Below are 13,769 nucleotides of genomic sequence, written 5' to 3' on the forward strand. Positions count from 1 at the left end.
ACTTTAATAAACTCAAAAACTTTAATAAACTAATTAGCTATTCTACTACCATTACTAATAATAATAATAGTAATCATTTTAGTTTTGTATAGAATCATCCATAAAATGCAACTCAAAATGTTTAACATGCATAAACAGACATTAAAAACAACATCAGCATAGGGTAATCATCATAGCGTTAAATCCTTTAAGAAGTATAATTAAATAAAACAAAGCAGACATAACACTAGTATGAGCAAACAGAATATAAAATAGAGAAAAATACTCTACCTGACAAAGGTCCTGTCATCGATCCCAGTTGTAAGAGCAACAAATAATAACTCGACTTCTAGTTGATCATGTTAGAAAAGTGGCAGAAGGTAGATTTTTCTAATTAATCATCTGTTGAACTGCATCAATCATCACAAATACTGCAGAAGACCTATTGGAACCCGCATGGACTCAAGATTCCAACAGAAATCAGTCAAGTTTGGTGAAGGAAAAATCATGGTTTGGGGTTGGAGTGGATGGTAACATCCACAGCCTGATGTATCAAGACATTTGTGCTGCCCATTACATGACAAACCACAGGAGAGGGTGAATTCTTCAGCAGGATAGCGCTCCTTCTCATACTTCAGCCTCCACATCAAAGTTCCCGAAAGCAAAGAAGGTCAAGGTGCTCTAGGACTGGCCAGCCCAGTCCCCAGAGATAAACATTATTGAGCATGTCTGGAGTAATATGGAGGAGGCATTGAAGATGAATCTACAGAATCTTGATGAGCTCTGGGAGTCCAGCATGAACGCTTTCTTTGCCATTCTAGGTGACTTTATTAATAAGTGATTTGAGTCATTGCAGAGATGTATGGATGCAGTCCTCCATGCTCATGGGAGTCATACACAATATTCATTCTGTTTCCACTGCATCATGACTTTATATTCTACATTGTTTCTGTTAAGTGACAAGACTTTTGTCTAAGCAAAGTCAGACCTTACTGTCTTAATGAAATAATTAAAAATCAAGGCATGATCATATTTTATTTTGGTAAAATAAGTGTAATCTAGAGGCCTTTGACTTTCATATAAGCCACTTCTGATACGAAATGATCAACTAGAAGTCAAGTTATTATTTGTTGTTCCGAAAATTTGGATAGACAACAAGAATTTTGTCAGGTATACACAAATACAATTAAAAAGAAGATAATAATGCTGCAAAATCAAACCAAAACAATGTGTAAAAATGAAAATAAATCGTTTCTAAAAGGCACTCCATTTTGTTTGATGTACTATTCCGTGTACATTTGATTTTGACACCGGCATCAAAGAGGATGTGAGAGTTGGTGTGTGAGGGATGTAGAAGCGGCAGTAGCGTAAACAGACGCACAAAAGGATCAGGCTGTGTCCGAGTGCTCCAACACAACAACAGCCTTGTCAACAGGACCCCCCACAGAGGAATTTCAATTTCATATATCTAATTATCCCTGTCAGACTAAAGAACTCACAAAAAGCTGCCTTTTGTTCTGGTGTCCCATTTCCCGCATCTCACTCTAAATTAATTTTTGCATACGAACATGACTAATTGTTCGACTACATTTGCAATGTTGGCATAAATGGTAATTTCGGGTGCCATTGTAAAGAGGTTCATATGAGGGCTTTCACTCATCAAGTTATGATATTTCAACACAATAAGCTACGCACAATTCAGGTGATGGTATAAGCACGCGGATGAAAATCACACAATCATTTCTGGCTTTTCACGGCTCAGTTTTATAGCCATTACAATAGCAAAAGCTATCCCAGCCTTTGTAGAGAATGGCCTAATTCACTCACATCAGTCATTGAAATTGCTACTTTGTTCAGAGTGTCGATATTAGCATCATAATTACAGGGAGAAGAAAACAAGCAGTGTGATTCATATAGTTTTAGACAGCGTTCCTGCAGCTTTGTCCCTCAAAGCATCTGCTTTCCTATGGCTTCTTTATCAGTACACACTGAAACTCGGCACTGTCAATAATACATTTCGTAAAAAAAATAAAGAGTGTTGCTTTTTAAATAATATAATATAACATAAAATAATATAATATCAAATAATATAATATAATATAATATAATATAATATAATATAATTTAATATAAAATAATATAATATAATATAATATAATATAATATAATATAAAATAATATAATATAACATAAAATAACAAAATATAATATAATATAATATAATATAATATAATATAATATAATATAATATAAAATAATATAATATAATATAACATAAAATAACAAAATATAATATAATATAAAATAACAAAATATAATATAATATAATATAATATAATATAACAAACATAACATAACATAACATAAAATAATATAATATAATATAAAATAATATAATATAATATAATTTAATATAATATAATATAATATAATATAATATAATATAATATAATATAATATAATATAAAATAATATAACATAAAATAACAAAATATAATATAATATAATATAAAATAATATAATATAATATAATATAATAAAATATAAAATAATATAATATAATATAATATAATATAATATAATATAATATAATATAATATAATATAATATTATGCAGCACGATGACACAGTGGGTAGAACAATCGCCTCACAGCAAGAAGGTTGCTGGTTCGAGCCTCGACTTGTTCGGTTGGAATTTCTGTGTGAAGTTTTGCATGTTCTCCCCGTCTTTCCTCCAGGTGCTCTGGTTTCCCCCACAATCCAAAGACATATGGTATAGGTGAATTGGGTAAACTGAATTGGCAGTAGCGTATGTGTGGATGTTTCCTGGTGATGGGTTGCAGCTGGAATGGCATCCGCTGTGTGAAACATGTGCTGGATAAGTTGCCGGTTCATTCCGCTGTGGTGACCCCAAATTAATAAAGGGACTAAGCCGAAAAGAAAATAAATGAATAATATAAATGTAATGAGGTTTCAGTCATCACCCCCATACCACCATCGCCCATCACAGGCCAGGGGCACTCTGTGGCTGTGCATACTCTGGGTGGGTGGGTTTGGTGCCACAGCACCCACAAGGCTTATGTAAGACAGGCAGAGAGAAAAGGAGATGAAAAAAAGCAGGAGGAAAGACAGAGAGGGGAGAGAGGAAAACCTTTAAAAAATATTCTTGGGAATGGTTTCTCCTGAAAAGTTGTCGCCTGGTCCTCCACCAGCTGAGAGGTCGGTGACTTGTTGGGTCCCTGTGAAGGAATCTATCCACCCAGGAAGAAGGAGGCAAAAAACCAACGATCTTTCAATACGTTTTAATGAAGAAAATAAAACAAATGGATGGTATCTCCTCACGGAGACTGCCATATAAACCAAAACAAACACAACATAACTGTGTCCAGGCCTGGACCTCTCTCAGCTTCCTCTGCCTTTATTCCTCTACTTATAGTCCTGAACTCCTTCCGTGGGATTCGAGGCTGGTGTATCTTGGCCTTGTTCCGTTCCCATGGCTCTCGGCCCCGCCCCCTCGCCACAAACTGCAACTGTGGTAAAGCATTATCATCTGATAGTCTCTCAAATCAAGCAAATAGGTATTTCTATTCAGTTACTGAATCGCTGCTGCTTTTAAGCCTGTTTAGTGAAAGGAAAGGTGAAAGTGAAGTGACGTGACTCGTGGACAAGTATTTTTGTTATGCATTTAACCCCTCAGCACACAAACACACACATATACACACACACACATAGTGGCAAACATTTTAGGACATTTTCCTTTACCCATACATGCAATTGAATGATATCTCATTTTTAATCTATTGAGTTTAATGTGGAGCTGGCCCACCCATTGCAGCTATAACAGCTTTAACTATTCTGCGAAGGCTTTCCACAAGGTTAAGAAGGGTTTTGGGGAATCTTTGACCATGCTCCTAGAAAGCCTGGCTTGCAGACTCTGCTTTATCTCAACCCAAAGGTCACACCAGTCAACCCTCCCATTTTTCCTGGGATTCTCCCGTATTTTACAGTTCTTTTCCGCTATCATCCCGTATAGGTATTTCCCGTATTTCTCCCATATTTTCAGTGTTTCTCTGAAAGGTGGCAAGAAACATTAAAGAGCCGAGCCTCCCTATTCGCAACTCATACCACCGAACCACCGGAGGCCGCCCTTGCTCTTAAATGCCAGTCTGTTCTGTGCTTTCGCTTTGTTTCGGCACGAAAACACTTTGAAAAAAAATGTAAAAACAGCCTGATTCCCCTTCCTTTTCATTACAGGTGCCGTCACCACTCCTATGCAATCCTCAAAACAGTCATATAATAGTGAATGACTCTAAGCTGACGTGCTCCATAGTGATAAACAGAGGCTGTTTCCCCAAACGGATTCTGTTCACGCGATTTGAAGCGGAGGGAAAGTCTGGCTTTTGGGTGCGTGTTTGAACATACATATACACATAATTAATAACAACAATATCTAAAGATGTCGATCTTGGTGTGTTTTTTATTAAACACAACAAATTTCATCTTAAATGAGCATAAGCATAAGTTAGGAAAGCAGTTGAATGCTTCCATTAGGCCTATATTGTTAGATTTGTGCATTTTTAAAGTGAGACCTGTTATTTAATGTAATCAAACAAAAACTAATTAAATAAGATTCCCAGCCGGCATTTCAACGGTGATTCAACGTTGAATCAACGTCAGGTCTATGGTTGGATCAACGTTGAATTACCTTTCGATTTTGCAAATTGGATCAACGTTTATATAGTGACGTTGTTTCACCGTCGGACCACCACCGGTGATTCACCGTTGAAATCACAACGTTGTTTCACTCTTACCTTCTTCATGGGTGAATTGTGGTCGTTTTGTAGACGTTGAATGAAGGTTGAATTACCTTTCGATTTTGCAAATTGGATCAACGTTGATACCGTGACGTTGTTTCACCGTCATACATTTCAACGCAAGTTAAATAGAAATTACATACAACGCAAAGTCCATAAATATAGCAAACAAATTTTTACTAATAAAAATACACGACAAAAATACACAACTTAGCCTGTGTATCAATTTATTTAATACACACCTCATTATTTCATTTATTCTAAATATACAGCAACATTTAGAGCATACCCAGCCGGCACACGACCGACCTTCAACGTTGAAATATGGTTGAAATAAGGTCAGATGTGTTTTGAACGTTGAAATAATGTTGATAGAACGTTTAATGTTGAACGGTTGAAAAACAGCCTGCATATGACAAGGCTTCAACGTTGAAATGTGGTTGAAAATACGTCAGTTGTTGCTTTAATGTTGAAACAATGTTGAATGATAAATGGTTGAAAAAAGTTACAGAAATCCTTGTACAAATCAACGTTGACATTTTTTTTTATCATGATCTGTATGTTGAATTAACGTCATGGCTTCACCCAATATTCAACATGTTTGGTTACCATGGTATCGGAGGACTCTGCGCACGCGGCCGCGCGCAGCGCTTCACTTCACTTAATTACGAACACCTGACCTGCAGTGCAGCAGAATTCAGAGGTAAGCGTGTTTTTAGATGCTTTAATGTTTTATTTACCCCCCGATTTTGTTTTACACACAGTGTATCTTAAATGTGACTTAGTGTAGTGTTTCGAATTTTGAAGCATTTAAAACTTTCCAGTTTGGTTTAGTTTGCGCTCCGGTGACGCGCAGCTAACCTCGAGGTAATGTCACATGTTTAACGTTAGTCTAAATGAGCGTTTTTATGGCAAATTCAAAGCGATAAACTCCAAACGCAGTTTATAGTTACTGAGCAACGTTATAAAACAATATCATTTTTATACGCTGTATAATTATTGTTATTATTACAAAGTGAACTGCTTTCGTTTCACTGTTGTTGTTGTTTTTGCTTTTAGACATGTAACTTAACGTACTCCAGAGACGCACTAACTTGCACAGCATTGAATGGAAAAGGCTTTGTCCATGTAAGTTTACTTTACCTTTAACTAAGCTAGCCTATCTGTTAAATCTTCTTGGTGCTTTGGTTGGTGATATTCTCTTTCTAATCTTTTTGTTTATTGATTGTTAGGCTATGTTGTGATATTATATTGTTATATTGATATTATTATTGTGAAATCATGTTGTGATGTTACTTTGTGACAGTATTGGGGAGCAAATATTAATGTTTAAATTACACTTTGTATAGTAGCAGATAAGAGGTGTAATGGGTTTTAACTTTCTGGGTTTTCTGGAAGGTCCAGTTGAGGGCATCAAGAACACGCAGATAGCCTATACCTGTGTCTGCCTGGACAGACTGCAGTTCTGCTACTCCACGCCAAGGCTTTTGTATGGATGCCTGACTACTACAGTGTTCTCTAAAGGTATTACTGGAGCAAAACAACAGCACCTGTTACAGTGAAATTTGTATTCATAAAAATAGTGATACATGTGTAGCAGGTCCAGTACATGTGATGTCATTGAGAAGTTGTTTTTATTAAATGTCATTAAAACAAATAAATAAACATGCTATTTAAATAAATCTAAATATTAAAAACTTGAGGATTAAGAAGAAATTAAATGCATCATCTGTCTTGCGAAAAGGGTCTACTTAAGAATTCTGGTGTTTCCCAACTGAAAGGGATAGTTCACCCAAGAATGAAAATTTACTCACATTTTACTCCCCAAATGGTTTAAAACCATTATGAGTTTATTTTGTTGAACACAAAAGAGGCTATTCTGAAAAAAAAAACTAAAAACCTGTAAACATTGACCTCCATAGTAGAAAAAAAAAAACTATAGAATTCAATGGTTATAGATTTGCAGCTTTCTTCAAAATATCTTCTTTTGTGTTCAACGTGGTCAGTAAATGACGACAGAATACAAATTTTAAACTATCCCTTTAATTTTCTGTCCTACATGCAGACTTTTGCAGAAGTGCTACTCCTTCTAGAGTTTTTCTCAACCATATGTCTAAAAAGCTTTAAACAGCTTATACAGTACATGTAATGGTTCACAACAACTTGTAATTACTAAATGTGTTGAATGTTTCATGGTTCTTTACTGCAGCCCTTGTTTTAAAAAAAAAAAAGAAATTTTTTCGAGAATCTGAAATTTGAATTCTGGAAATGCTGGTACCGGTGGTGGCGAAGGGCTTCCTGACGATATCACACCTAATTCTTCACTTCTCTTAGTTAGGAATATTCAGATGGATGAGTTAAAATTATTGAGTGTGGCGATTATTATAAGACAAATTTGGATTCAATAAAAAATAAATATTTGAATTTCACTTTGTATAATAGCAGATACCAACTTAATTGTAACCTCGTATTTCATTTATTGCAGGTTTTCTGGAAGCTCCATTTGAGGGCATCAAGGACATACTGATGGCCTAAACCAGTGTCAGCCTAGACAGACAGACATCTATTGCAGTTCTGCTACACAAGACCAAACTCTCTGCTTTTGTATGGATGTCTGACTAGTACGGTGTTCTCTAAAGGTATAACTGGAGCAAAGCAACAGCATCCGTTACAGTGAAATTTGTGTTCATAAAAGATAGTGATATATGTGTAACAGGTCCAGTACATTTGTCATAAAGGTTAAATCACAGTAAGTACTGTAAAAATAACTTGTTTGCCTCTGCCACAACAGGTCATGGTGTGTGCTTACTGCTCGTAGTAAACGCACACGCTGATCTGATGCGGGAGAGATATATGCAAACATATTTGTATTTACTGTTTTGTTTTGCCTCACTAAAGTGTTGTTGGAGCTTGGTATGTTCACAGTTGAAATCACTGAAGTCACATGGAACGTTTTGACAATGTGTTTTGTGCCTTATCTGGACAATGACCATCTTGGGACCATTGCTGTCTGTAGAGGATGAGGAGCATTTAATCTAAAATATTTTAGTTTGTGTTCTGAAGATTAACAGGTCTCTGGGATGACACAAGTAATTAATAACAGAACCTATATGAACACTTAATGTGACATGTAATAGTGAAATAGTGGTCCTACATTCACAAATGTGAGCCATTATTATAAGACCCATGTGAACATGCAATTTTTATGATACTAGTAATAATGGAATAACAAATTGCTATTACTGTTGTGTTTGTGAGAGAGAATCAAACCATATATTCTACACATTTTCTTGATGATTTACTGAAATATTTGTCTACATGTTCCACTGTCACAGGTGCTCAGTTTTGCTGCAGTAATGCTAAACACAATAGATGTACTTTATGCAAAAAAAAAAAAGAAAACTACTAAATATTTAGCATGCAGACCTGCAAAGTAAAGGAGTAATGTCAGGTTTAGATTATAGCATGAGTTTTCACTATTGTGAATGTGAAGCCATTCATTCACAATGAATTGGAATAGCAAACCTCATTATTGATTTTTTATTGGAAACTCACCTGGTGTTTGAGAAATAAATATGTATTTAACTGCTAGACTGATATAGATGTTTTAGTGTTTTACACTTGATTCTTTGTCCCCAGTGCCATCTTTTACCTCAAGTGTTTCTCTCAACCTATAAAACCTCAAACAGATGTAATGTATTTCACTTGTGATTCTTAGTTGTGAGTGATGTTTTTTATTTTATTTTTTTTACTGCAGCCACTTTAAAAATGGGTATTTTGTAAACTTTGTAAACGGAATTGTATTTTGGAGACTGTGATGGTTGAAGCGTAGTTTAGTTACTTAGTTTAATTTAGTTAGCATCTGTCTTTCTGAAGACGGTACCACTTTACAAAAAGGTTGTATTAGTAAGTGTTAATGTATTTACTAACATGAACAAAGAACAATGAAGTATCTTTCATATAAAGAAAGTACAGTTCATGTCAGCTCAGTGCATTAATGTTAACAAGCATACATTTTGATTTTAATAGCATCGGGACATATTTCAATTAATTAAATGATTAATAAATGCTGTACAAGTATTTGTTCTTTGTTCATGTTAGTAAACATTAACTAACTTTAATTCATGAAACCTAATTAAAAAGTGACTCTTTAATTGTATGCCTTTTTCTGTATTTGAGTGTACAGCATGTATAGTAACCTGCATGGTTTTGATGAACTGTACCCAGCCGGCATTTCAACGGTGATTCAACGTTGAATCAACGTCAGGTCTATGGTTGGATCAACGTTGAATTACCTTTCGATTTTGCAAATTGGATCAACGTTTATATAGTGACGTTGTTTCACCGTCGGACCACCACCGGTGATTCACCGTTGAAATCACAACGTTGTTTCACTCTTACCTTCTTCATGGGTGAATTGTGGTCGTTTTGTAGACGTTGAATGAAGGTTGAATTACCTTTCGATTTTGCAAATTGGATCAACGTTGATACCGTGACGTTGTTTCACCGTCATACATTTCAACGCAAGTTAAATAGAAATTACATACAACGCAAAGTCCATAAATATAGCAAACAAATTTTTACTAATAAAAATACACGACAAAAATACACAACTTAGCCTGTGTATCAATTTATTTAATACACACCTCATTATTTCATTTATTCTAAATATACAGCAACATTTAGAGCATACAGTTCATCAAAACCATGCAGGTTACTATACATGCTGTACACTCAAATACAGAAAAAGGCATACAATTAAAGAGTCACTTTTTAATTAGGTTTCATGAATTAAAGTTAGTTAATGTTTACTAACATGAACAAAGAACAAATACTTGTACAGCATTTATTAATCATTTAATTAATTGAAATATGTCCCGATGCTATTAAAATCAAAATGTATGCTTGTTAACATTAATGCACTGAGCTGACATGAACTGTACTTTCTTTATATGAAAGATACTTCATTGTTCTTTGTTCATGTTAGTAAATACATTAACACTTACTAATACAACCTTTTTGTAAAGTGGTACCGTCTTCAGAAAGACAGATGCTAACTAAATTAAACTAAGTAACTAAACTACGCTTCAACCATCACAGTCTCCAAAATACAATTCCGTTTACAAAGTTTACAAAATACCCATTTTTAAAGTGGCTGCAGTAAAAAAAATAAAATAAAAAACATCACTCACAACTAAGAATCACAAGTGAAATACATTACATCTGTTTGAGGTTTTATAGGTTGAGAGAAACACTTGAGGTAAAAGATGGCACTGGGGACAAAGAATCAAGTGTAAAACACTAAAACATCTATATCAGTCTAGCAGTTAAATACATATTTATTTCTCAAACACCAGGTGAGTTTCCAATAAAAAATCAATAATGAGGTTTGCTATTCCAATTCATTGTGAATGAATGGCTTCACATTCACAATAGTGAAAACTCATGCTATAATCTAAACCTGACATTACTCCTTTACTTTGCAGGTCTGCATGCTAAATATTTAGTAGTTTTCTTTTTTTTTTTTGCATAAAGTACATCTATTGTGTTTAGCATTACTGCAGCAAAACTGAGCACCTGTGACAGTGGAACATGTAGACAAATATTTCAGTAAATCATCAAGAAAATGTGTAGAATATATGGTTTGATTCTCTCTCACAAACACAACAGTAATAGCAATTTGTTATTCCATTATTACTAGTATCATAAAAATTGCATGTTCACATGGGTCTTATAATAATGGCTCACATTTGTGAATGTAGGACCACTATTTCACTATTACATGTCACATTAAGTGTTCATATAGGTTCTGTTATTAATTACTTGTGTCATCCCAGAGACCTGTTAATCTTCAGAACACAAACTAAAATATTTTAGATTAAATGCTCCTCATCCTCTACAGACAGCAATGGTCCCAAGATGGTCATTGTCCAGATAAGGCACAAAACACATTGTCAAAACGTTCCATGTGACTTCAGTGATTTCAACTGTGAACATACCAAGCTCCAACAACACTTTAGTGAGGCAAAACAAAACAGTAAATACAAATATGTTTGCATATATCTCTCCCGCATCAGATCAGCGTGTGCGTTTACTACGAGCAGTAAGCACACACCATGACCTGTTGTGGCAGAGGCAAACAAGTTATTTTTACAGTACTTACTGTGATTTAACCTTTATGACAAATGTACTGGACCTGTTACACATATATCACTATCTTTTATGAACACAAATTTCACTGTAACGGATGCTGTTGCTTTGCTCCAGTTATACCTTTAGAGAACACCGTACTAGTCAGACATCCATACAAAAGCAGAGAGTTTGGTCTTGTGTAGCAGAACTGCAATAGATGTCTGTCTGTCTAGGCTGACACTGGTTTAGGCCATCAGTATGTCCTTGATGCCCTCAAATGGAGCTTCCAGAAAACCTGCAATAAATGAAATACGAGGTTACAATTAAGTTGGTATCTGCTATTATACAAAGTGAAATTCAAATATTTATTTTTTATTGAATCCAAATTTGTCTTATAATAATCGCCACACTCAATAATTTTAACTCATCCATCTGAATATTCCTAACTAAGAGAAGTGAAGAATTAGGTGTGATATCGTCAGGAAGCCCTTCGCCACCACCGGTACCAGCATTTCCAGAATTCAAATTTCAGATTCTCGAAAAAATTTCTTTTTTTTTTTAAAACAAGGGCTGCAGTAAAGAACCATGAAACATTCAACACATTTAGTAATTACAAGTTGTTGTGAACCATTACATGTACTGTATAAGCTGTTTAAAGCTTTTTAGACATATGGTTGAGAAAAACTCTAGAAGGAGTAGCACTTCTGCAAAAGTCTGCATGTAGGACAGAAAATTAAAGGGATAGTTTAAAATTTGTATTCTGTCGTCATTTACTGACCACGTTGAACACAAAAGAAGATATTTTGAAGAAAGCTGCAAATCTATAACCATTGAATTCTATAGTTTTTTTTTTTCTACTATGGAGGTCAATGTTTACAGGTTTTTAGTTTTTTTTTTCAGAATAGCCTCTTTTGTGTTCAACAAAATAAACTCATAATGGTTTTAAACCATTTGGGGAGTAAAATGTGAGTAAATTTTCATTCTTGGGTGAACTATCCCTTTCAGTTGGGAAACACCAGAATTCTTAAGTAGACCCTTTTCGCAAGACAGATGATGCATTTAATTTCTTCTTAATCCTCAAGTTTTTAATATTTAGATTTATTTAAATAGCATGTTTATTTATTTGTTTTAATGACATTTAATAAAAACAACTTCTCAATGACATCACATGTACTGGACCTGCTACACATGTATCACTATTTTTATGAATACAAATTTCACTGTAACAGGTGCTGTTGTTTTGCTCCAGTAATACCTTTAGAGAACACTGTAGTAGTCAGGCATCCATACAAAAGCCTTGGCGTGGAGTAGCAGAACTGCAGTCTGTCCAGGCAGACACAGGTATAGGCTATCTGCGTGTTCTTGATGCCCTCAACTGGACCTTCCAGAAAACCCAGAAAGTTAAAACCCATTACACCTCTTATCTGCTACTATACAAAGTGTAATTTAAACATTAATATTTGCTCCCCAATACTGTCACAAAGTAACATCACAACATGATTTCACAATAATAATATCAATATAACAATATAATATCACAACATAGCCTAACAATCAATAAACAAAAAGATTAGAAAGAGAATATCACCAACCAAAGCACCAAGAAGATTTAACAGATAGGCTAGCTTAGTTAAAGGTAAAGTAAACTTACATGGACAAAGCCTTTTCCATTCAATGCTGTGCAAGTTAGTGCGTCTCTGGAGTACGTTAAGTTACATGTCTAAAAGCAAAAACAACAACAACAGTGAAACGAAAGCAGTTCACTTTGTAATAATAACAATAATTATACAGCGTATAAAAATGATATTGTTTTATAACGTTGCTCAGTAACTATAAACTGCGTTTGGAGTTTATCGCTTTGAATTTGCCATAAAAACGCTCATTTAGACTAACGTTAAACATGTGACATTACCTCGAGGTTAGCTGCGCGTCACCGGAGCGCAAACTAAACCAAACTGGAAAGTTTTAAATGCTTCAAAATTCGAAACACTACACTAAGTCACATTTAAGATACACTGTGTGTAAAACAAAATCGGGGGGTAAATAAAACATTAAAGCATCTAAAAACACGCTTACCTCTGAATTCTGCTGCACTGCAGGTCAGGTGTTCGTAATTAAGTGAAGTGAAGCGCTGCGCGCGGCCGCGTGCGCAGAGTCCTCCGATACCATGGTAACCAAACATGTTGAATATTGGGTGAAGCCATGACGTTAATTCAACATACAGATCATGATAAAAAAAAATGTCAACGTTGATTTGTACAAGGATTTCTGTAACTTTTTTCAACCATTTATCATTCAACATTGTTTCAACATTAAAGCAACAACTGACGTATTTTCAACCACATTTCAACGTTGAAGCCTTGTCATATGCAGGCTGTTTTTCAACCGTTCAACATTAAACGTTCTATCAACATTATTTCAACGTTCAAAACACATCTGACCTTATTTCAACCATATTTCAACGTTGAAGGTCGGTCGTGTGCCGGCTGGGTTCATTCGTTGCTCTTTAATCAGAATGTGTAAGTTAGGATGAAAAGGTTAATGAGATTTGATACCTTGATTCTATTTTATTATGATAGCTATTGATTTTATTAGCTGAACTGTTTGCTAATTTATTTGCTGCTAATGTATATATCCATTTTTTCTTACTTAAATAATAATAATAATAACATTTATTACTGACCATTTAATTGTTTATTTACAATGAAACAGCTCCAAATGAATATATTTAGTTATTTCTGGATTTTTTTGGGGGGGGGGGGGGGTGGACAGGTATGCCAAAGGTGTTCTGTCAGGTCGACGTCAGGACTGTACAGTCCTGTGGGAACAAGGAATGCTTGGGTA

The 13,769-nt window shown here is 34.8% G+C and overlaps 1 protein-coding gene and 1 long non-coding RNA gene across 2 annotated transcripts; one reads left to right on the top strand and one right to left on the bottom strand.

The window, feature by feature from the left end:
• Nucleotides 1-5,106: 5,106 nt before the first annotated feature.
• On the top strand, nt 5,107-8,178 carry si:ch211-36i19.1. The gene is given in 4 exon segments (NR_186849.3): nt 5,107-5,496; nt 5,853-5,921; nt 6,192-6,317; nt 7,279-8,178. It is a non-coding gene; the product is annotated as a si:ch211-36i19.1 (long non-coding RNA).
• A 2,144-nt stretch (nt 8,179-10,322) lies between these two features.
• On the bottom strand, nt 10,323-13,416 carry zgc:174710 (the record flags this gene model as incomplete). Its single annotated transcript, NM_001114702.1, is given in 4 exon segments — nt 10,323-11,220; nt 12,181-12,306; nt 12,577-12,645; nt 13,002-13,416. A coding segment is annotated over 1 exon segment (33 nt), but the record flags the coding sequence as incomplete, so codon positions are not given.
• Nucleotides 13,417-13,769: the final 353 nt, after the last annotated feature.

The sequence above is a fragment of the Danio rerio genome, chromosome 16, assembly GCF_052040795.2.
Source record: "Danio rerio strain M-AB ecotype USA chromosome 16, GRCz13ab, whole genome shotgun sequence".
Lineage (NCBI taxonomy): Eukaryota > Metazoa > Chordata > Actinopteri > Cypriniformes > Danionidae > Danio > Danio rerio.